Raw genomic sequence first — 24,494 nt, 5'->3', positions numbered from 1 at the left:
AATATGAAATTATGTTTGAAATCTTAGAGCAGTAAGGCACAGAGCACAATTCTTACCATGTTCCACAAATAGAAATACTGTCATGGGTACAGCAGGAAAAAGCAGCTTGTTTTACATAATGGGAATTCAGCCACCTTAGATGTTACTGCTCTTTTCAGTTCCTTGATACAGCATGTCAAGAGCAGAGAATTGTGAGTTTATAGGGTAGTATTTCCATATGCTTTGAAAGTATTTTGAAATGACCTGTTAAATTAGAGCTTTTGAGTGAAGGGTATGTGCAGTGGTTTTGTAGTCAGGTAAGATTGTGGTTACACCTTCCAGCACTGTGTGCAGAAAGTGTAAAAATAATGTTACTGTGCAGAATCTGTTCTTCCTTCCCCATGTTTTGAATCTTAAGTGTTAAACTGTATTGTAGCAGACTATTAATAAGCCTACAGATCTATTTTTAAGATCATCTTATTTTGGATATAAAAGTCACAGTGTGACTTTACATCAAGATGCTTTAAAATTGAGTGACAGTCTTGTTGATTAACTCTCATCGTTTTTTTCTGAAGTTTCATTATCAAAAACAGAGTTCACATTTGACAGTTGGAGCCCTAGGAAGCAGTTTTTCTTTCTGTTAGTGGTGGTGGTAGATTGAATAAGTTTACCAATTCAGAGCACTCTTGAAATTGTACTATTTTTTACTACTCTGAAATTTACCAGAGCTACGAAAGAGTCAGTGCTACCTTTCAAAACACAAACTGCTGCTCTGTTGCTGTTCGAGAAGTGTCTAGGTGAAAATAACCCACTGATGCTAGATATAGTAATATTGAGACCTTGAACTTCTTTTGAATGGAAATATTCTGGTTAACAGGGGATCATTTGCCATTTTACCATTTAGTTTTTTATTTTGCTTTAGAATACTGTAAGTAGGCAGATAATGACTGTGAGAATTCACTGCTGCTGTTTGTTTTACCTGAAGTGGTCATCATGAAGCAGGACAAATACAGTATCAATTTTCTGATTTTTTTCAGTGGTTGACCTTCTGTATGCTAGAGGAAGCTGATATCCTTGAACTGAGAAGAGAATTAAAACTATATACAAGTGGACTTGCATTTAAAGTTAATAATTAACCCATATCTAACACTGATAGTAGAACAGATATTTTAATTAGTGCAGCTGTTGTCAAATACATGAAAGTGTATTTGTACACATGTGTATTAGAATTTTCAAAATAAATCATTAGCACTGAGCAACTTACATTTTAGGTGTTCTTTAGTGTCATTAAAATATACGGAGTGTTGTTTCTATAAAAAAATAGAGTGGTATCTTTAACTACATGCTGTCTGGCATATAGAGTTAAAAGAGCAGTGCTCTAAATGTAAAAACAAAGGTTAAAAGTAAATACCAAAATCAGAGGGTAATGAGTAAATGCATGAAAATAGACCAGTCCTGGTTAGTTCATAATTTGCCTGTTCATTAAGTATTTTAAAATTTTCCTCAGCAACTGCAGCATTCATATAGATAAGAATAGAAGTGCAGTTTCCACATCATTAAACATTGTTAGTTCCCAGGGCTGTTATGCATTCAAACCATCAAATCAATACACGATAATGTACACTGAAGGGAAACATTCCTTGAATGTTTCTCATGGCTATATTGACTATCTGGAGGACTCGTACCATGTTTAATTAGTACCATATGCCTTGCAGAAAATTCCATATGCCATTAGTTAAATGAGACAAAAATTAGATTTGTTGTTAACCAGTAAAGCTTTTGTAATGTTGTGTGTAAATGTGCACTGAGTTACTATTTTCTTATTAATCCACATTCAGAACATGAAAATTGTATATGTGACAGTAAATTGCAACTGCTGGGCAGTTTGATAACTAACATTGCAATTTTCTGAAGTAAGAGACTCAGAAGTTCCTGTATGCAATATATGACAAGTCTGTAACTTTACTGCTGTCCCCACTTTTTCACATATTACCCATTTTTTAAATCGGCAGTGTAACTAATGCTTAAAAAGTGGCTGTAGGATCGTGGTAAACAAGAAATGAAATTCATGGTCTGCTGCAATGGAATTATTTGAGCCATAAAAATACTGGTACCTTCTGTATTTTTTTATCTCCCCTTGGATTACATGTTGCATCTTTATGTATTATTTTAATGGGAAAATTTTCACGAAAACAAACAAGCAAACAAAAATTGTAACAGATTAGATCATGACCATATCTATAAAGTGGTGAAGTACTGATATTTTATTTAATATGACTGCTGAACATTTTAACAAATTATGGATTAATGAAAAAAAAAAAAAAAAGTTTGCTGTGATGAAAGTCATTGAAGAGCTCAGTATTTTCCCCTTAGTGGGACTGATTACTATAGGGAGTAATTCTCAATGTTCATGTTGTCAGAAAAACATATATATGATAAAAAAATGCATAACTGTAATGTAACAGTAGTTACATGTTTAAATGAAATTTGTTTGTTTCCAATGATAAATGCCCAATACCGCCCGCTGGAAATGAGCCCAACAGAGAAGAGGACGTGCTCTTCCGGGTAACTCCCAGTTACATCCCTGGGCATGACGTGCTGTGGTATGGAATACCTCTTTGGCTAGTTTGGGTCAGGTGTCCTGTCCCTGCTTCCTTCCGGCTTCTCCTCCTCCCTGGCAGAACATGAGACTCACAAAGTCCTTGGTCAGGGTAAACATTCTGATCAGCAACTGAAAACATCGGCTTTATCAGTATTATTCCCAGGCCGAAAGTCAAAACCACAGTGCTGCACCAGCTACTAAGAAGGAGAAAAAATGACTGCTACTGCTAAACCAGGACACCTTACTGTGAACACAAATAACTATAGCGTAAGCATAAGAAAGTTAAATATTGGTACAGATTCAGGAAAGAGATATGTTTTAATTGCTGCGCTCTTGTGATGAAGACTAGAGGTACATACATGCAACATTCATATATGTATGTTCTAGACTTTTAGTTGTAAGAGTGACAGGTGCTTTCTAAATCACACTTCCAAATATATATATATACATATATATATATATATACACACACACACACATCTTTTCAGATGCTTAACATGTGTTTGTATTAGGCATAGTGGAAAAGCACCTGTTAGATTTTCCATCTTCTGGGTCTGTGGTTTAATAATAGCCCTCATCAAGCAGTTCTACTTAATGACTAAGGTAGTATAAGTTCTTCAATAACTAGATATATTTACAGTGTCCATATTTATGGTTTCAAATGTCAAATTATGAATTTCAGTTATTGAAGTGTAATGTTTTGGCTGCAGAAGCTTTTGCATGTTTGTGTTACAGGAATTCTAGTACAGAACATAAGCTGCTAGAACTAATCTGTATGGTGATTTAAAGGGAAATATATCTTAGTTGATATTCAAGGTAGCAAGGAAAACAGTCTGGAAAGTGTTCACTGAATTAAAGTATGCAACTGTGAAAATGAAACAATTCATCTGTGAGACTGCAATGCATACTCTAAGTGGTTCACACTGATTAATATTACATTGCAATAACTGCATTCACCTAGTATTATATATTTTTAAAATTAAACCTGCAAAATATAAAACTAAAGTTTTTTTTTGCAAATGTATCCTTTTTTAAAAGAAAACTTTTGGCACATACAAAAATTTAAGGCATAATGCAGAATGTGTTTACATTTAAAGTAACAGAATAAATTATGGTCCAATGTATGCACTTTTGATTCTAGCATTTCTGAATTTTTTGCATGCAAGCACATATGCCTTTAAAATAAGAAAGCAAGAAATACTGTGCATGCAAAACTACCTGGTAGGGAATTCTGGTGGAATATTGTGAAAGCCCAGTCCATTTAGAATCTGTACTGCGTGACTATTTTTGAGCATAATGTTGGCAATCTTATTTCATCCACATACAAGTAAGAAATAAGAAAAAGGTATTTTCTTTGAAGATGTGTTGTTTTCAACCCTATTTGAGATGGAGATTAGAAAATTGTCAGAAGCAAAAATTGCTTCTCAGTAGTATCTTTCCCCTTACTAGCAAAAAATGAGACCTTGGAGTTGACTTTAAAAAATTGCTTTTCAAGATAAGATAAAATATATTCTTCTTCCTGTAGCTGAATCTTTTGCCTTATTATTATTTTTTTTTCAAGTGGTTCTGAATCCTTACCATATGAGATGCTGCCTGAAAGCTTTCAAAGGGAAAAAATGTAAAACCACTATTAATACCTTGTAAGAACTGAAGACTTAGCCCAAATAGAATGAATTCTTCTCTTATGGAAGTTTAGAAATAGACTTTTTCGTTGTTTTCTTACTCGTAAGATGCTCCATATTTTCATGTTTTATGGAGATTTGTACTCCTGCGTGCACCTCTGATACAGAAAAGGTAGAAAAAATTCAGTTCATTCTAGAAAAATCAAGTAAAAATACGATCTATCAACAGAGAGAATCTATACTTTGAAATATGGTGAAAACACTGCGTACTGTTGCACAGCTTTTCTTCAGATATCTCTTTTCCCCAGCAACTGATAATATTTAGTTATGTAAAATCTTCATCATACTTCAGAGGTGTTAACAGACATGGAAAGTATTGCGTAGTATTCTTCTACCTTCTGCCGTTGTGTCCTTCTGTCCTGATATCAGTGGCACATAAGTATATTTTCTTTTGCAAATGCTGTGCTTTCCCTGTGCCTTATCATCAGGATTTGGAAGCACTCAACAGGTGTTCATATCTTCTCCAAGGCTGCTGTTTATGAGCCTCTATAAATGAATGAATCCCTAGCTACTGGAGAATGACTTTACAGGTTTTCTGGTCTCTGTGGGAGAAAAAGAAATAACCTATTTCCAGCTTTTCCAGTGTTGGCAAATCTTGGTATTTTTTATATATGCTCATATTTTTCAGTTTGTTAATCTATATATCCAGCTGAACACTGAAACTTAAAAATAGAAATATTCATTTACTCCATTTCAGAAATAATAAAAAAATAGCATTTTTTAGACTTAAGGATTCTTGATAAGCATTCTTAATAACAGTGGCACTGTATATTTGTGCATGCTTGAAGTCAATGTATAGGATTTCAAGATCTGTATATATATGAAAAATACATACATGCATGTACATAATGTATATAAAAGTAGGCATATGTAAGTAAAAATTCTTTTTTGTCATGTTAAGGTGGCTTGATTTTTTTTTCTCATTTAAGCAACTCAGTGCCAGAAAGGCTTGTGTAACATAGCAATATAGTTGCCTTCCTTTGTTTAGAAGCTGATTTTTCCATTGGCAGTGGGTTAGACTTAGGATGAATTTATATAGATAAAAAAGTTTCACAGCCTTTCTGTTTAAATTATCCAATGCTAGGCACTTCGGCTTACAGTATATTCCAGAATCCTTCTAGAAGTCAGTCTCACTTTAATTATGACTGAAAGCCTCTATGAAAATCTTCAGGAAGTCCACTGTAAAAGGATTTGCATGATTAAAGCTAGATATCTAGCAAATATTCAGTGACTCACAGCCATGCAGTGAAAATTTTGGAACGTGACCTTTCTTTTTATTATTTTATACTCTGGATGCTAAACAAACACTGTTTGGTGCAGTGAATCAAAATATATCAAGGCTCAGATATACAGAGAAAGTCTTATTTCCCTGCAGCGTCTTATGAAAATGTTTTAAAAGTCTACTATGATAATTAAATCAAGAGCTTATGAAGGTTACCTTTCTTACCAAAATACTTTAATAGCATAATTGTAGCAGAATTCCTCTTATTGAAACTCCAAGCATTCAGTTTAAAGAATAAAATAGAGAAGCAATACATTGTAAACATCGGAAGTTGCCAACATAGCATTGAATTATACCAAAAATAATGTGTTTATTAACAAATCAAAGTATATAAATTATAGAAGTAATTTCTGGGAGGTAGTGATCTCATGCACAAAATGCATGTGTTTGCCTCCTCAATCCCTTTATTATTACAGTCATGCACAACAGAGCCTTGTGTTGAAATAGGGTAAGGCAATTCGTTGAAAGAGTAGGCTGACACCGGTTAAGAATTGTTAAAGTCCACCTATATAGGGACATTTGAAATATTTTTATATTACCAAAGCCTGTTATTGTACAAGGAAATAGGAAAGAACTAGCTGTTGGCTGAAATTGGAGGTATTGTTCAGAGAACTGTGTTCTCCTCTCACCCATTACTGAAAAAGCGAATCACCTATTACTGAGAGAAATGCAATTGGCAGTCTTATCCATCATCGTTTGTACTAGTTCAGAAGCTCTGTTGGTTTACTTGTCTCATGGAGCAATTTGTGATGATAAATTTACAGCCAAAGGGTCAAAGCTTATTTGTAGTTGAAACCCGAAGAAGACTTGTTTTTAGATTTTCCGTTCCATTTCCATTCAGTCAATCCTTACTTAGAGTTTTCTGTCTGGATTAGAACATGCAGTCTTTAATGAGAAAAAATCTTTCGGGGAAACATTGATTCACCGTAAGCTCTATAAATGATTACTTACGGGTATAAAAATTACCAACTGCAGAAGTATGAAAGCACAGAAGAATGCATTTCTGTTTTTCACAGCAGCATATGTTTATGACACATTTTTGGTGTTGGGTTCTGACAATGTCTAAATATAGGTGCTTTTCCTCATTCAGAACAAAGCTGCCGGTGTTTCTTTCATGCAGGTTTGCTGTTTCCCCAAGGAGGTGTGCCCTTGTACAGATACTGGGGAAGCACAGGGCTGAGTTACAGAGCAGGTCCTTCACCATATGCTGGTAGAGCAGTCATCAGGTACCCTTGAAGATCTGTGTCTTCAAGTAGTCCTGAAGATGTATCTTGCTCCAGGGGGAGGGAATGGCAGGAGACTGTGGCATGGCTAGGAGGATACTCATGTTACTTGATAGCTGAGCAGAGCATTTAAAAGCAAATATTTATATCCCAAACTACCAGAGAAACTGAAATCTCTAGCAGCTGACTTAAAGCTCTGTGAGTACTGCTCATACAAATTTATCTCTCTGAATATCCAGTCTTGCTTCTGCCCACAGCTTTTTCTAATATTATAACTCACCCTACATTAGAAATGTCACAGAACTAATCTTCTGTTCCATACTTCTGCTTAAAATATCTGGGTACATTGACATTAATCTGAATGGTTGTGTGCATGTAAGGCCTTCCCACCATGATGCTATTTGCTCAGTCGATGGTAGCCATTTTTTGCCAAAAGCTGCTTCTTCTGTGAAAACAGAAGTAAAAAAGGAACGGAAAGGGAAAGGGTTTATTATATATTAGAGTGCAGGTATGCAGAAAATGCTGACTCTTTAGCAATACAGAGAAGTACCTCACTATACTGCTACTTTTGTTCTAGTTTGGCTTCTTGTTTCTGTGGTTCAGTGAGCAAGCTGACTGTTGAGTTCAAAAGTATTTACCAAGCTTGCATCAAGATCTATGTCCCAGTGGGGTAGCTGAGTCACCTCCTTAGGCCAGTGACAAGCATTATATATATAAAGTCCCTTTATAAATGTTTTTTCAGAATGAATGCAATACCTCTATATCTGAAAGATTTCAAGTGTAAATTCAGCCTTAGGAGCTTCCCAGAGTCTTCTGTCCTCATAACTGCTCAGCTCATACCCTACTTTCCTGCTCGCTTTACTTACGGAACATGCATGACAGCTTTAGTCTTTGGTATGTAGAGATGTCTTCAGAGTGCCCCTCCCTCTAAAGCAATCTTTTTATTCAATGTGAATGCAAAACATAGGCTGCCTTGATATTTAGGCTGACTAAATGAACCATTTACTTGTTTTGAGAAGGTCTGAAAGTCTTTCTGGTAACTGGTGAGAGTATTTATGCTTTTCAAGCTGCTGTAACACATAGTATTTTATGTCATTACTATTGGAAACAAAATTTTATACAAACTTACATGAATGCTGTAAATACCAGTCAGTATAAGCTGTTATCAAAGACCAAGTATTACTAGCAAATGATTGTAGTTAAAGGTAACTGTGCTTAAAAGAATAACCTCTGAAGAAGGTTGCTGCATTGTGCTGCGTTTGTAGGTAACATGCAATGCATCCCCACTGTTACTCAGTATTTTCTCCTTCTTTCCTTTCCTTCTTTCCTATTCATTTTGTTTTGCTAATGGGAGAATCTTGGTGAAGAATTCAGGCAGGTCAGTTTTCTATGTCTGGGTCATGTGTTGTTATCAGGATGAGAAGCCACTGTTTCATATTAAAACCAGCATTCCCACAACTGCCTGAATGCAGAGCCATGCCTCCAGACCTGCTTTGCCTCCCACACAAATCCAGTGAGCCAGCATAGTACCAGGGTTTGCACTCAAATTCCAAGGGTGCACAACTGTTGGTGTGGAGGCTTTTTGTCTCATTTTGTAGGCTGTGTGAGTAAGGATAGAAGATTTGTCTACAAAAACACCAAGCAGCTGTCTTTCCTCCTGAAGATGTGGAAGGAAGGGTCCCCCTGGCACATGCCAGTATCGTTACAGCCTTCTGTGAAAGTGCTTACCATAGGGTAAAGTATTTTGCTATGGCTGAAAGGATAATTATATATTTCAACTTCTAGATATATCTCTGTACCTAGTTTGTCTTCAATAATCAAGGACAGTACTGTTACTGTATTTCTTCAGACAGCTTTCTGTCAATGACTTCTCATTGCCTCTCTGTTAGCAGAGAGATACTATGGAGTACCCAGCAGACTAGCAATTCCCAGTAAGATTATTTTATGAATTGGCAAGGATTTTGTATTGCCAGATGTGCCTGAAGTATTTCAGAAAAAATGTACTTTTCTCACTTTTTCTCTCAACATGAAAGTTTAGTGTTTCCATTAATTTATAATACCTCTAAGATTCCAGTATCTTCACAAAATTAATGTATTTACTGCTACAGGATGCTGTGTAGTTTAATAGAAAACATATAATTACACTATGGTGTCCTGATGAAGAAGCAAATGTATGTTGTGATAAGCTATCTTCTCTTTTTGTGATCTTTTCCTGCTGCTTTGCTGAGCTAAGTAATTTGTTGTACATGTCTCAGTCAAATTAGTAAGATATTCAAGGCAATAAATGTTCAGTTAAAGCACAATTTAAAAAATTAGGAAATATTGTGGCTTTTATTGTTATTTTTCTTTTACTTTGTTTATTTTATTAAAGGATACACCTTCTGGTTACAGTTTCTTGTTCCTTTTTTTTTTTCCTTACTATTTTAGTTTAGAGACCAAGTATTGAAAAATTCAGTTAAGTTGAGAAATTCATCTAATGTGATAGCAAAAGGATTCAGGTTTGCTGTTTCATATTAATTTGCTAAAGGGAAAAACTCATTTTGTAAGATGTTTGCTATTATCAATCCTGCAGTCTCTGGCTATTACCTGGGTTGCTTTTTTTGTTCGTTTGTTTTTAATTCTCCTTTTCATACATCAGTATGGATATTAAAAATCCATTACTAGGTCCACCATTATGTACAGACAAACTTGTCCTGAAATCAAGTCCTGAGCAGTTACTATTTTTGTATTATGCTCTTCTTGGTAGGGTGTCATGTAGGGTAGATGGCAAACTTGAAAGGAAGTTGTGAGTATTGCATAACATTGTGAAACTCCCAGTGCTCATTTCACACTTTTGCCTTTGGTTGCAAATAGTGATATCTGAAATTAAAAGTAACTGCCATTTTGATGCATAAGTAAATGCATCTTGCAATAGAAGCAATATAATCAGAATTTGAAAGAAAATATTTTTAAATACGGAAGTTCTCAACTGGAATTAACTGGCAATAGTCAATACATACAAACTACTCATTTACTTTCATGGTATACTTTAATTCTGGACTAACTCTTTGGCTAACAGGACTAAAAAGCAAAATAAAACCCCCACAAAACCAGACAAATACGAACAGACGTGGAAAGTAAGAATATGCTCACTTCTGCACTTGACAAGTAAAAGCACAGCCTAAGCCTGTGGGTGAGAAACCTGCACTGTATTGATTAGGTTATTATAGGGCATCTTATGATATGCTTCAGAGATTTCTATTTCCAAAATTGGATCTACATATACTACCCAGAACCCTGGGAGTCTGAATCTATGTTTTTGAGTCCCCAGGCTATTATCACTAGCCATGCAATATTAGTGCAGATTTCAGGTAAATCAGTATTTTCAGGCACTGCCTAATTTTTGGCTAACAATGCAAGGGCATGTCTTTTGCTGATGTAACCATGTTATCTCTTACATAACTTGCATGAGGATCTATATTGCAGGTACAATCTGAAATGCATTTGCAGGTACAATCTGAAATGTTGTGAACCACTCACATTTGGTGATAGTCATCTGGTTACACAGGTTAAAACCAGTCTTCATTTACTAAGAATACTCATGCAGTTTTGGTAAGCTAATGATACTCCAGCAGTTCAGACTCAGAGATTAGGAGTCCTTATTTTTTTTGAGTAGGTAATGGGCTGATCTTCATGCTACCTGTTCTCAGGGCAGACACTTGTCTGCTATTAGATGTGCATATGCCTTTGGAGCCTTTAAAGTGTCCAAGCATTTGTCATACATAGGTTGGATTGCTGCAGTGCTGTGTGTGGCAACATCTTGCTCTGTTTCTATAAAAATACTTATTGCTGATTACTACTAGCTTCTGAGTCAAAAAGTGGAAGATTGTTTTCAAGAGCTTGCTAGGAAGCGCTGCACGAGGTTGTTCAATTTCATGGAGCAAAAGACATCTCTGACAGTGACTACCCTTTTCACTCCAAGCACATGAATTGCATGCATTCAGTGCTTGCATTGAACTGTCTGTTTTTGACAAATGTTAGGGGAACTCAACACCCTTTCTTACACAGGGTACTGCAAAAGGTTTTAGTTGTTAAACAAGAATTTTCTAACTGAGTCGTAGAGCAATCTGTCTTCTTTAGTACTTTAGCATATATGGAGAAAAATCTTCACATATGGACAAACCAGAAACCCAGGATATATATGGCTGTCTCTTACCTGGAAAAATTGTAACTAGTAAAGATGTTGGAACCTTATGCAGTGAAAGAAGTATGGTCCCAGAAGTATGTGGCACTCTGCTTTTAGATTTAGATATCTGCATGCAAGGTGCTGTTTAGCATGCAAAGTACTACATATGACTCTAAAACCTCTGAATGGGAAGGTATTCATTCATATGAAAGATATTTTTCCTTGGGACGAAGTACTATTCAATGAAGATATACAAGCTGGAAATTCATTCAAGTATCAGAAGGTAGATAGAAGGCAGAATGTTATCTGAGAAAGCTTGGAACTGGTAGCCCCAAATCTTCCTACTTCAAGGTGGACTGCATCTCTGTATATTTGTTTCCTTAGCAATGAGAGGGAGGATACTGGTGGGAGCTCATAAATATCACAGTGCACAGTATCTGATTGGCTAGAATAAACATTAAGTGCTGGGTGAAGAGAACCTTTTTTAGAAGTAGACTGTTTTATAACTATATTTTAAATGTTTCATCAAATGCCTAAAGCAAAAGATAGCATTTCTTTTTTTATTCAGGATATTTATTTGTTGAAATAAATGAATAATTTATTTACTTGCTATCTTGGTTGTATGTCTCCTTTCTGTGGATCCTTGTCAGGATGTACTTCAAATGGATATTTTTAGAGAGCAATGTTGGTCTTGGGGAGTAATTGAAGCATAGCAGTAGGTGAGTTACATGTCCCTGTAGTTGGCCTTTGGACCTTTTGAATGTCAGTTTTTACAGTAATTTCGTTACTTGAAAACTGTGGTGATTAAGTGTTCACATCTTTTATCCCAGAAAATCAGTTGCCATCTTTGCCTTGGTCAGTCAGGAATACTGCAAGCCTTACTATGTTGTGTTCAGCTGTCTTTGTGCTATACATAAAACAAGTAACGGGGTAATTTTTTTTCCATCTGACCTTCCTTCAGTCTGGTTTTGTCTCTACTTTTGTTAATGTAGGTCAGGTAGTAAGACTCAAAGGAGTCTAAATGCACGCCTTCTAAGTATGTTATGGGTATTTGTCTAATTATTTGTGTTTATTTTGATGGTGACTTGTGTCCACATGTGTATGTGTATTTATTTGCACGCCTGCATGTAATTGTTAATCTACCTTCCAGAGTTTGCTTCTAAAATGTTGGACCTGATTCTCAAACTTGTACAATTATTTCACTTTAAAAGACTTGTGGCAAATACAGATAAGTGAAGGAACAAGTGCAGTCCAAGAGTACTTTAGTATTGAGTGGTCTCAATGAACAGGCTGATGAAATAATGAAAAGCAAGTACTTCAATAACAAAAAATCTCAGGGATGCCTTTGAATAGTTATACCAGTTAGAGCATATTTAATTACAGAAGTACCTCATATGAAATAAATATTTAGTAAAATTTATCTATAAAAGCATCCTAAAATGAAAACAAAATCATACAGAAAGAGTACAGGAAAACATCTTTCATTGCTGTATATTGGTATAAGTTAACTGACTTTAGCTGATTATCTCAATTGATGTTTAATGAACTTAGTCTCTAAGCAAATTGAATCGCCCTCTGAGATACTTAAAAATAGAGTTAAGAGCTTGACTTCCTGCATCAGAGCATGGAAATGTTGTTCTGGATGTTTTAAGTAGTCAGGTGGAAGTATATGTAAAAAATGAATCTATTTCTAATAAAATACAAGGGTTGCTTAATTTTGTGCTGGTAGAGGATCTAAACAGTTTGAGAGTATGATCCTTAGATTGAATGCTCCATGTGCCAGGGTCTCTATACACAAGATATTTTCTGAGAATATTACAAGCTTTTCAAAAAACGTAATACTGCAGAAAATTTCTAAAAAAATCTAGGAAATGGATCTTGAAACAACCCTTCTCAGAAACTGGGCTGTTATAATCCAAGTTTGAACAATTTAATTAATATAAGTCACTTGATATTCTAGTTTATTTTATTCAGTGTTGTAATGACTTCATAGCATTTGATAGCAATAAATTAAATAATAATGGACATGTGAAAGCAAACTATATACTCCCTTGGCTTGTAAGAAGTTTGTGGCATACATGTTTCTATAGAAAATGCATTGCTGAAATTCTAGGTATTATAGTTACTGATGTAGTAATCCTCTAATTAAAAGATCGTTTTTTCAGATTAAATGAGATTCACAAACAGACACAAAATGATGGCCTCATTTGATTTTTTACATCAGTTTCATACCTAAATAGATTGCACTATGCTCTGAATAGATATAAAAATGGGTATGAAAGCTGATATAAACCCACAATACTAGAATAGCATTATAAGGCTTATTATGTAAAGACTTATCCCTGTTCCTCTGATTTTCAAAAGTCAGGTGTGTGGTTGAACACTTAACCTACATGCAAAGATACTGCCATGGGATGTGCCAGTCATGAGGTGGTTTGTATGAAGCCACTATCCAAATATTTGACAAGAGCTCTAGCTGCATATAGAATTCAGCGTATGCAAATTATGGCCACTTTTGGAAGCAAGTCTAGAAGATTCACCTGAGTTTTTCTCAGTCCTGTGACAGATACTGTTATATTTTAATGTATTTTCTAATGGCACTCCCTCTTTTTCATAGAGATGCAGGCAGAAATCTGGGTCAATAAGTCTGGTTTTTCCTAATATTAGCTAACCTTCATGCCATTTGTCTCATGCATGACCCTGTTGAAGCCATCTCTCAGCATGGGCTATTAGTATATTTTGTTAAAGTTTTCCTATATCTTTATGCTTGTGCCATTAATGAAAATATTAAATCCTATCTATCCCTGAGCTGGTTATTAAGGAATCCTCCTTGTATTGCTAGTGCTCTTTTCAGCTTTCCCCACTATAATTTGCCTTTTTTGTTTTAATGAGGCTTAGTTCTCCCCTTCTTAAATAAGATTTTCCTACTAACCAGTGCTAAATGAATTTGCTTTACCACACTTCCTTTTTCCTTTTTATTATTTTTTACTTTGATTAGCTTTATATGTAAAATGGAACAATTAAGATAGAGGAAAATTCAAAAGCACATCACATATCATGAACTAGGTGTGTTACAGTGATTAGATTAAACCTAAAAAGATGTTGAATAAAACTTGAGATTTAAATGAAATAAAATGTTAATGGAACAAATCTGTGACATACAAGAGCATAATCATAAAAACCTACCCGAAACATAGGATAAATCAAATGTAAAACCAAGAATTGTACAATGCCTTTGAATGATTAGCTGCATTTTCTTCCAGAACTCAAGAATAATTTTAATATGTTTTCTAACTGTTTCTTTTTCCTTACAGTACTTGGGATGTATAGAAGTCTTACGCTCAATGAGATCTCTTGACTTCAATACTAGAACACAGATTGCAAGGTAAGGTTCTGTACAAGTATGCTTTTTAAAGTAAGTTCTGAATTGTGTCTCCAAAGTGGAAAGGCCAGGAAGGTGGCAAAACACACAGTAGATTTTTTGGATACAGTAAGTCCACTTTTTAATTTTGCCTTTACAGATAGATCTCTTGGCTGGTATCAATGTAGCTCCAACAGAGCTTTAAGGATATTTAATTCATGTGCCAGGTCTTGTCATGTGCCAGGAACTGCTTTAGAAAAATTTTGCCTGTTTGTTATGCCAAATAATGCTCTTATTGGGGTACCAATTAAATGACATTTAAGCCAGTGAGAATTTGAATAGGCTTAAAATCTACAGTGCATTTGTCAAAATTAGTCTAGGGAGCTGCTTTGCAGCCACATGTTTATAGGTTTTATACTAATTTCTTACAAAATGATGTCAGATTACAGAGTGGCTATACAAAAGGTTTAGCTGAAAATGTATCACCACAGTGGTATCAGAGACAAATGAAAGAATGTTGTCTTTAGCAGACTGTATGTAAGAAACAATAAGCTTGTATTAGGTTCTTATTTCAATTCTTGTATCAATTCTGTCATGGTATTTTTTAGGAGCGGAATGTAAGTACATCACTGTCCTAAGAAGTGTCCATAAATATTTTTTTTCTAGAAGACTATTTTCTGACAATTATAGGAAATAGTGTTTTGCAGGCATTTTCACTTGAAAAGCTGAACTCATTGATTTCAGAGGACCGTAGCACTGATGTCTTCTAGCAACTGGAGCCCATGTTTTCAAATTCTAGCATCAAAATAATGAAGTAATCCTTTCCAAAGGAACACATATAAGTGTTACAACTGGATATATTGCTTGAATTTCACCTCTTTGTGGCATGTTAAAGTTGCTGATAGTCTATCATAAACCATTTGTCATACTGTAGAGAGCCAAGTATTTCTTTTGTTAAATGAGAAAAATGACTAATTTTTAGGCTTGGAGGCCAATTGTACAGTCTATATGCATTGACTTTGAGTTACACTTGCATACAGCAGCTTTGAACTTGGACCCCATAAGTCTTCACAGTGCTAATCATTAATTTGTCAAGATACTGCATTGATGAGGGGCATAAAAGCACAGGGAAAGGTAAATCACAGAAATCTGGTTTTCAGGCAATGTAGGCAATCGAGGCATTTTCCTACTGCACTTTTGTAAAACTCATCATGTACGTTTCTGTGGTATTTGCAGCAGTGACCTTTTAAAATGGTTTCATGTCTAAGAAGACTTGTAGTTTAAATGGAGCCGGCACATTTGTGTTTACTGCTGGAAGTTAAATGATACTGGCTTATGAAACAGTTGTGATAGTTATTGTTTTTGTATTGTATACCTGAAGGTGAACTAAACTCCACTTTATTTTTCTGCACAGTCTGTTTCACTACATGTTTTCATTGGAATAGTGTTGCAGTTTTTTATTATCTAGCTTAAAGGCACAAATATGCCATTAATACTGAAGCATATTTGCTGATTTAAAGCAATATGATCTGCACAAAGTATCTTTGTATCACAGTTCTTTCAATATAAAGACTATTCTTGGCTTTTACTGTGAAACAGACTTGGAATTCTCTCTTTCTCTGTTGAAGTTATGACATAGTTGACTGGTGGGCATTTTCTTGGCTCATCTTCCTCTGACCACATCTAGAGCACAGGGTATTTCCTCAAGCCATATCTTCCTGTTTTAGTTGTTATTTTAGATTTGCAATTTTCTGTTTATCATAAAACAATGAAGTCTCATAATTCTGATTGTGGAGTTCCTTGTGTAAAACTTCTTATGAAAGTAGGAGTTTTTAGGTGGCTTTTGAATCAGGATTTAGCATTTTAATCTACATTTCATTAATGCATCTGGCTCTAGAAATGCCCATGGCATGTTTTAAGTACCCACATGCTTTGTCATGTAGCATTTCACATATAAACCTATGTTTTACTAAGAAAATATTATGAAGGAATTATTAAAATTCACACTTGCTGATAACTTGCTCATGTGCATTAAGAAACATAACTTGGGCCTCAAGGTATATACTGAATTAACAAGGCTGATGTTCTGAAATTACAGGCACCAATTCCCTAAGAAGACATCTGGCACCAAATGATCTGTGCAGTCCTGTGATTAAAAATAAAATAAAAGCATCTGAGTGTTTCATTTATATCTCCTATGTCATACATTTATACTTAGGTATGTCCATTGATGATTTCTCTGCAGGCTGCCACCAGTAAGAAAATTGCCCTTGTAACCTGACAGCTCATGATGGAGTGTGACTGAGGGTTGGGTCTGTAGATCTAGTAATGTTAGCTGTGACTGCTCCAGCTGAGGAGCCTAGATCTATAGCTGTTGTAGAAGCTTGTCTGTGTATGAGGCTGTGTACACTTCTCTGTGCTCTTTACTGTAACTGGAGAAACAGATGTAAGGCAGCTCTGGTCCTTTTCTGACCCATAACTTTATAAATTGATCCTACTGCATGTGTCACACCTGTTTATTCTATTACTTTTTCCAAGACCTTGCAAAACCAGTCAGAAGAGAATGATCTGTCTTACGCCAATATGACTTCTTGTATTATGCAGTATTTATGAAGCGTGGTTAAAGAACAGAAAAGATGAGCCAAGTTACCTGATTTAGTGTGGAAGCCTGGATGTATCTCTCCCTAATAAGCATGCATTCTGTTTGACAGATACAAAGCACTTCCTTTCTAGCACTGCATCACATCCCTGTCTCTCTTGCTTTTTTACCCTCACTTTTCCTCCATGTTACAGACCTCAAACATAGGGAGTCAGCAATTAGGAATCCTACGTTTCCCTTTTGTATATTTTTTTGTTATTGCATATGTCACTTTATGTTTCTGCTAGCACTGAGGAAGTAAAAACCCCAAAGTAAGATAAGAAGCACCAGTTCCTAGAAGAAAGAACCACTGTGGCTCAGTCATGAGAGGGTGAGATATGTAGACTTTGGCTCTGCTGTAGACTTTGGGCATTATTTTGGAGAAGCCATTATCCCTGTAACAGACAACTCTATGTTTAAATGAACTAATGCTTGTAAAAGAACATTTATATTGTTGGGTCAACATTTAGAAATTACTTAAAAATTAGGCTAAGATTTCCAGTTATCTAGTGAATTAGACACCCATTTTAAATAAGAAGTTACTGGGAAAAGGTTGTCCAGGTATTCTGAATGACTTTGCAAATCACAGCTGCTAGAATTAATACATTAGGAAATCATATACACTAGTATGTATATGCTTTATACACATAAACACTTACACATATACACATACATATGCGTATATGTGTATACATACATATACACCAGTGTGTATGCATGGACTAGTCTGACAAAACTGTGACTTCAACTTCAGGAACCAGATTGAAGCCCCAGTGTATACAGTTTGGTCACTGCTCTTTTCTTCCTTGACATAGTCATGTGAAAAATCAGTCTGTACTGTCTAACATGGCTGTACCTGGCCTGTAATTTTGTTTGTTTGTTTGGTTGGTTGTTTTGGGGGGGATTGTGTGGTTGGTTGGTTTTGTTTGTTTGGGGTTTGGCTGGGTTTCATTTGTTTGGTTGGTTTTGTGGTTTTTTTGATTAAAATGTTAAAACTTGAAGCAATATATTTATCTTAGTGTGAAAGCAATGAGCAAGCACTTTCACTTGTCATACTCTTCATTGGGTCTTAACAACTTTGGTGGTGCTTGACAAAAAGTGTTGTCCTAATTTTGGATCTGAGTTAAAATTAACAGCTATGTATGATTTATAACAGATTTTTCCCTTTATCACTACACATTTGAGGTCTCAAGATTCTTTTACTACAGGAGAAATAGGAGAACTAAAGTAGTATTAATCAATTGTATTGTATTAATTCTTTTCTGTAATGAATGTAATGTCATGTGAATTCTTTAGCAAATAAATGGATATGCACACAAGGGTAAGCAGTTATGCATTATGATAAATAAAAGCCAGCTGAATCTACATGTTGCATCATTAATTATCCAGTGATAATTCTTGTGACACATGTGAAGTCAAGATGACTTTCTTGGGCAGCAAGACGAACAGGAACATTTAATTTTCAACATAGTGGAGGAACAGGAGGACTAGAAGGCAAGACTACTGAGCTAACATCAGGTGGCAAGTGGTCCTAAGTTCTTCTGAAACCTACCATCATCGTCACAGAAAGAGGCCACTCTTAAGCTTGTGTCCAGGCTCTTTATGCCCTCAGGCTGTGTATAAACAGACAAACAAACAAAATCAGGTAAAATTCTCTTGCAACACATGCAGTGCTTGCAGTTCATGTAATAATATGTTTGTATGCTTATTATTAGATCTGTTCTAGTATAATGTGTTTTCACTGCTGTGTTGTATTCATGAGTAGTTATGCAGTGGTTTGAATTAGAGTAATGTTGCATGCACTGTTTGTCATACTGCAATGTCTGGACTACAAGTTTGCATGTTTGCTGTTATTTAATTGAATACAATCAGTTTACTGCATGCAGTTTCAGAAGGTCACATCCCCCTGTGCTGAGTAAAACATTATATTGCATGCTGTGCTAATAGCAAGTAGATCAGAGGACTGAGACACTCAGCAGTGGACCTGAATCCAAACTCTGGTCCCAGTCCTCCCCATGAACTCTTTTGAGCTGAACAACTTGAATGAGATTCATCTCCAAATCTGAGGCCTGAACTTTTATGCCAGTATCCCAAGCGTATGGAGGGGAGGTGGCAGAAGTGCAGATTTTAGAGTTGAGTTTGAGTCCAATGCTAAACATTATGAATGAAGGTCAGTTCATGTAGTGTTTCATTCAACCATATCTCTATTCTTTGCAGAGATTCACTGTTAGCAAGCATCTCTGAAAAAAGGATGGAGGACATGGAAAAGGAAGAATGTTTGTGATTTTTGGGGGTGGATAGGTAACGTGTTGTCCGCAGTGAATTCTTCATTCAGTCTCTTTAACATGCTCTCTTGCTTGGAAAGTGAGTATGGTTCACCCCTGCTTTCAGCTGCATGGACTCCGGATGCGGGGTGGTGCTTAGAGGGTGGCAGAACATACATAGCTGCACTGCAGTCTGGATACACAGTTGCGTGCTGGAAGGGGTGTGAAGAAGAATCCTCTTTCCTTGTACACAGTTACTTCAGGACCATAGCTCTGGTAAGCATAAGACACTGGCTACTGCTTAGTTCACTGGGAAGCAGGACTCTCAAAAGTGGATGGGGACATCCTTATAATTCATATGGTACACCTCAAAATGAGGTAATGACAGCTATAGTGCCTGACACTGACAGAATAATTTCCATTTGCTAATTTAACTGCCATTAGCATAGGAATGGGTTAGAATAAATAGGATTTAGTGTGCTTAGCTTTGAAATCTTTCATTTTCAATGTGGTATTAGTGGGGAAAATGTTAGCTAGTATCTGGATTAGTTCAACTAATGTATGGAATGCAAAACCTGAGTGAGTAATTAATTGAGCTCTTACATTCCACTTGCCTTCATGAGAAAGCAAAGAGCGAGCCTTGTAGAGGATTAGGAAGGTGGAGAGTTGAAAGCCAAATGGTCAGGGAGGCAGCTAGGGGTGCAGCTGTACTCTATTTTTTTTTTTTTCAGAAAGCTGGTGACTCCACATGGTACTGCAGAAGCAGAAGTTAACATCTTTTAAATGCAAATCACAATTCAAAGTTAACAACTGCCTAGCACCTTGGAAACAGAGATACTTTCAAGTTCTTCTGCCAGCAGCACCTAGCAGCTTGATTACAGAGAGAAATGATAGTATAGGAGATTTGAGTGTCTTTTATATGACATGTCCAGTCACATCAGAGAGTCCACCACCAGATGATCCTTTTCAGCAAATACAGCTTGTGTATTTACGGAATGGGGTTATTCAAAAGGACAGTGGTAGAATTTTAATTCTCTAATGAAAAGGAGTTTTGTAAGATACCTATCTCCAAAGTCCTGCTTTGCACATGAAGCTAATTAGGGATTAGAGAAAATATATTCATTAGACTAAGGTTTTTCATTTTATTGTTGTAAAAGCTTCCTATGGCTTCCTTTGAAATACCTGCTATGGGCTACTCTTTGAGAGAGAAGATACTATAGTAAGTGACCTGAAACTGGACCCAGTTTTGAGGTTACTATGACCCTCATTTAGCGACAGAAGACAGTGTTCATTTCTCTCTCTCTGTCTCTCTCACTACTACTAGGATAAAAAGCTAGAGACCAGGCTGAATGGAAAAAAGTCTGAAGGTCACACAAGAAGTTAAAGGATTGAGCTACCTAACAGATCCAAACCTCCAAGTACACTTTTTCTTTTGTGTGTGATTGACCTTGTTCTTGACAAGTGGAGGTTTGTGCATAAAAAAAGCTTTTGTAGGCATGCATTCAACACCAAGGTTTTCTGTACCTCCACTTTATGTTTATAAAAGCTGCAATCAATATTTTAAGAGGTTTCCTCTTTTGTGCAGGACTATAAGAATGACAACCATTGAATAGATTGCATACTACGTGCCTAGTAGCATGTGGTATACTCTGTCCCAGTTGCCAAAGCCAACCCTTTTTCTGTATAGTTTATTCAATAAACCAAAAATGAAGTTGGCCAGCTTAATTTCACTTTTTGCTTGTAGATTTTCTACATGTGAAGAAACTCCATTTCAAGAAACAAAATGAGGAGCTGAGGGAAGAAAAGGGCTCATCGTCTCCTCACTCTACAAATGACAACAGCTTGCGTGCCACATCTGCCAACATTGCATTATTCCACAAACCTTTTCTTCCAGGCATTCCATCACTCGTGCTGTCAGGACAGGCTTCACTTTGGTCAGGCTAGTGTGACAGATGTCATTGCTTGGTCTTTGCACCACTTTGTAGGGGGCTCTCCTGCCAGCCTGTGGCCTGCACAGTACTCTGAATTCATGGCAATCGGCGCATTCCATACCACACAGCCTCCCCTTCCTATCCATACTCTCTGTTCTGTTTTCCTTAGCTGCATCTCCAGCTTTACATATTCCAGACATGATTGATTTGCCAGTTGGTGTTTAAAGTTCTGTAAAAGGTAATATACTGGCTCAGTCTTCAGAGCCTGTGAATGTCCCCTGTGCTATTCAAGGCAGCAGACACGCATTTTCCCTGTTTTGCAAATGAACAAGAATATTTCAAGTATTAAATGGATTTCTAAAAATGTATTTTTGGTCTCCATTTTTTTTTCTTTTTCAGAAACAATTTATTTTTATATTTTGTATAGACTTTGCTTCTCGTCAGCAAATACTGGCACAACACTTGGTAATGATTTATAAATTATTAATAAAAAATGGCAAGAATATACTACTGTGAAAAAATAACTAGAAGCCTTCTGTACAATTCTTGTAGACATATACTTTCATTCAAAAAGTCAATCTTTTGGTGTCTGGTTTTTTAACCTGTGAAGTCCTACACTTTGGAGGTGGCAAAGATAAACTTGAGAGCTGTAGAGTAGTAGAAAAGACTAACGAGAGAATTTTGGTAGGTTCTCAGTTCCGTCATACGAAACATTTCAGAATGAAAACTAATCACAGTTTCCTGTCTCCTATATTGGAGAATTTTTCAGAAAATTTTTCAGAAAAGCATGGAACTGTTGGAACAAGCCCAGAGGAGGGCCACAAGGATGATCAGGGGACTTGAGCACCTCCCGTATGGAGACAGGCTGAGACAGTTGGGTCTGTTCAGCCTGGAGAAGAGAAGGCTGCGTGGAGACCTCATAGCAGCCTCCCAGTATCTGAAGGGGGCCTACAAGGATGCTGGGAATGGACTGTTCATCGGGGACTGTAGTGACAGGACAAGGGGTAATGGGTTAAAACTTAAACAGGGGAAGGGGCTATTCATCAGGGACTGTAGTGACAGGACAAGGGGTAACGGGTTCAAACTTAAACAGGGGAAGTTTAGATTGGATATAAGGAAGAAATTCTTTACTGTGAGGGTGGTGAGGCACTGGAATGGGTTGCCCAGGGAGGTTGTGAATGCTCCATCCTCGGCGGTGTTCAAGGCCAGGTTGGATGAGGCCTTGGGTGGCATGGTTTAGTGTGGGGTGTCCCTGCCCATGGCAGGGGGGTTGGAACTAGATGATCTTAAGGTCGTTTTCAACCCTAACTATTCTTTGATTCTATGATTCTATGATCTCAGTATTGGAAATGGCTATACTTTTTCCAAATACCTTGAGAAAATCTGTGCAATTTGTGTGCCTGTCATTTCCCTGAAATATGAGTTCCAGAATTCTGTCTTTTAATCAATTAAATCTTATTAATTAGAACCAGCAACAACAAAGCCTGGCATCACAGCCAAAAAATATATTTGAAACCACAAGAAAGGAGGGTAGTTTCATGTGATGGTGTTTCATAGAGGAACAGATTTGAGCTTCCTGAGTGGGCTACTTTATATAACAGAGTAAAATATGACTAAAGCTATGAAAAATATCAGGGCATCAGCCGTTTGAATGGAACAAAATACCAGTGTAAAATATCTTTTTTTTTCTGTCTCAGAAAGATGTCAAGTCACTTTAAAGCAGAATAGGTCAGCCTCAGAAAATGTATATTGATAATTTTTTACTGGATACATTTGCGTTCTGAAATTATATTCAAAATACACAACATGTTTTGTGCCAAGAAAATGACTCCACAGTACGGCCATCTGCAAAGCAGAAAATACTCTTGGACAGATTTGGAGCTCAGCTTGTGGTCCCTACTGCAGACAGCACAGTAGCTAATTTTACAAGAGATCAAGATAACTCTACACTGGTATTTTTCTGAGCCTAGCTGATGAAATGGCATGTGGCTTAGACAGGTGTAATGTGTGTTTATGTCAAATAACTTTCACATTGATAAGTAAGCAAATGTGGTCACATGCAACTTTTCCAAACTCTGTGCAACTGTTTAGCTATGCTGGTACAGCCAGAAGTTCTGCTTTTGCCTTCCTTAGACAAGCATTTGCATGCACATGTCAAGTGCAGCATTCTCAACCTAGCAGCAGTATCTGTTTCAGGTTACATCTGCCCAGTGCTACCTGGCTATGCAAGCTAGAAAGAAGCCTTTAGGATGTCTTTTCCACATCACCAGTCTATATGTGTAAGACCTCTCTCCCCAAACAATCTATAATATTCTGAACAGAATGATCTGCAAATCTTCCCTTTGAAAAAGTGCGGTGGCATATCAGTGTGGTGGCAGATACTCATCCATCCTTTTTCTTCTTGTTTTCATCAGATACTTTTTTAAGACTCCTTAACTCTCACAAGGGAAAAGTACTTTGCCTTTCGTTGCAGATACACAAACAGTTGCTGCCAGGCCTCTCTGACCTTGCCTAGGCAGAATTACTCTATGAATATCTTTTCTAAGTTCCCATAATTTTCACCATAAGCATTGTTAACTTAAACCCTGCAGTTGCTTGAGTACTTCTAGTATTCACAGAATTTCAAAAAATGAAGTTAAAAGAATTGTCAAATTCAAACTCAGATGTCCTGCCTCATCTGACATGTATTTCAACAAGCTGTCACCTTTCTCAGGTCCTTCACCCCGCTTCCAGTCATCCTGCAGAATTTGGGAACACTGAGTTTGGTAAATCTGACATATTTTATGAAAAGGAAGACAGACAATTGGAAAATCTAAGCACTTTGTTACTGAGTGAGTGTATATGCATCCTGGCTGGCTTTTCAGCTGTTCAGTGCTTTCGCCACGCTGCTGAGGCAGGATGTACAAACAGTAACCAAGGTTGCCTTAAGAAACCTCAGCCCTGGGCTTCAGCTTTTTCAGCTGAAGCGTTACCTCTCTGACTCTCAAGTGGTAGTTTTGATCAACAAGGTCCTTGAGTCAGATGAGTCTATTGAGTATCATGCTTTATGTCTGTTTATCAGGATCTGAGAGGCAGAAGAGTTAGTAACAAAACCACTACAAATCCAAGTTCTGGCCCAGAAAAGCAGCAAGCTTTTGAATGTTTTTTCCAGCTGCCATGGCCTGAAAATTCCCTTTCCTTCCTACCTGATTCATGTTGCTGCTAAACAGAGAAGATGGTGGAGGCAGATCGGAAGAGAAAGGAAGTTACAGATGAATTTATCCCTCAAGCACAGTTCATATCTCTGAAATATAAATTCTTTTTGTGAGAGGCAAAAAGGGGTCTCAGTCCGCTAATGCGACCACTGGAGGAAACAAAGAGGATGAAG

General features: G+C 36.6%; 1 protein-coding gene across 1 annotated transcript in view; it reads left to right on the top strand.

Moving 5' to 3' along the window:
* The window catches only part of SHC3 (SHC adaptor protein 3), a gene marked incomplete at its 3' end in the record, with an annotated part of 56,755 nt that overhangs the window by 2,971 nt on the left and 29,290 nt on the right, over positions 1-24,494 (top strand). The window contains exon 2 of the mRNA XM_080638314.1: positions 14,248-14,318. Coding sequence (XP_080494440.1) covers positions 14,248-14,318 — 71 coding nt within the window. The remainder of the gene's footprint in view (positions 1-14,247; positions 14,319-24,494) is intronic.

The sequence above is a fragment of the Psittacula echo genome, assembly GCF_963264785.1.
Source record: "Psittacula echo genome assembly, chromosome: Z".
Lineage (NCBI taxonomy): Eukaryota > Metazoa > Chordata > Aves > Psittaciformes > Psittacidae > Psittacula > Psittacula echo.
Note: the sequence above shows the minus strand (reverse complement) of the source record. Positions and strands in the feature narration are given on the sequence as shown.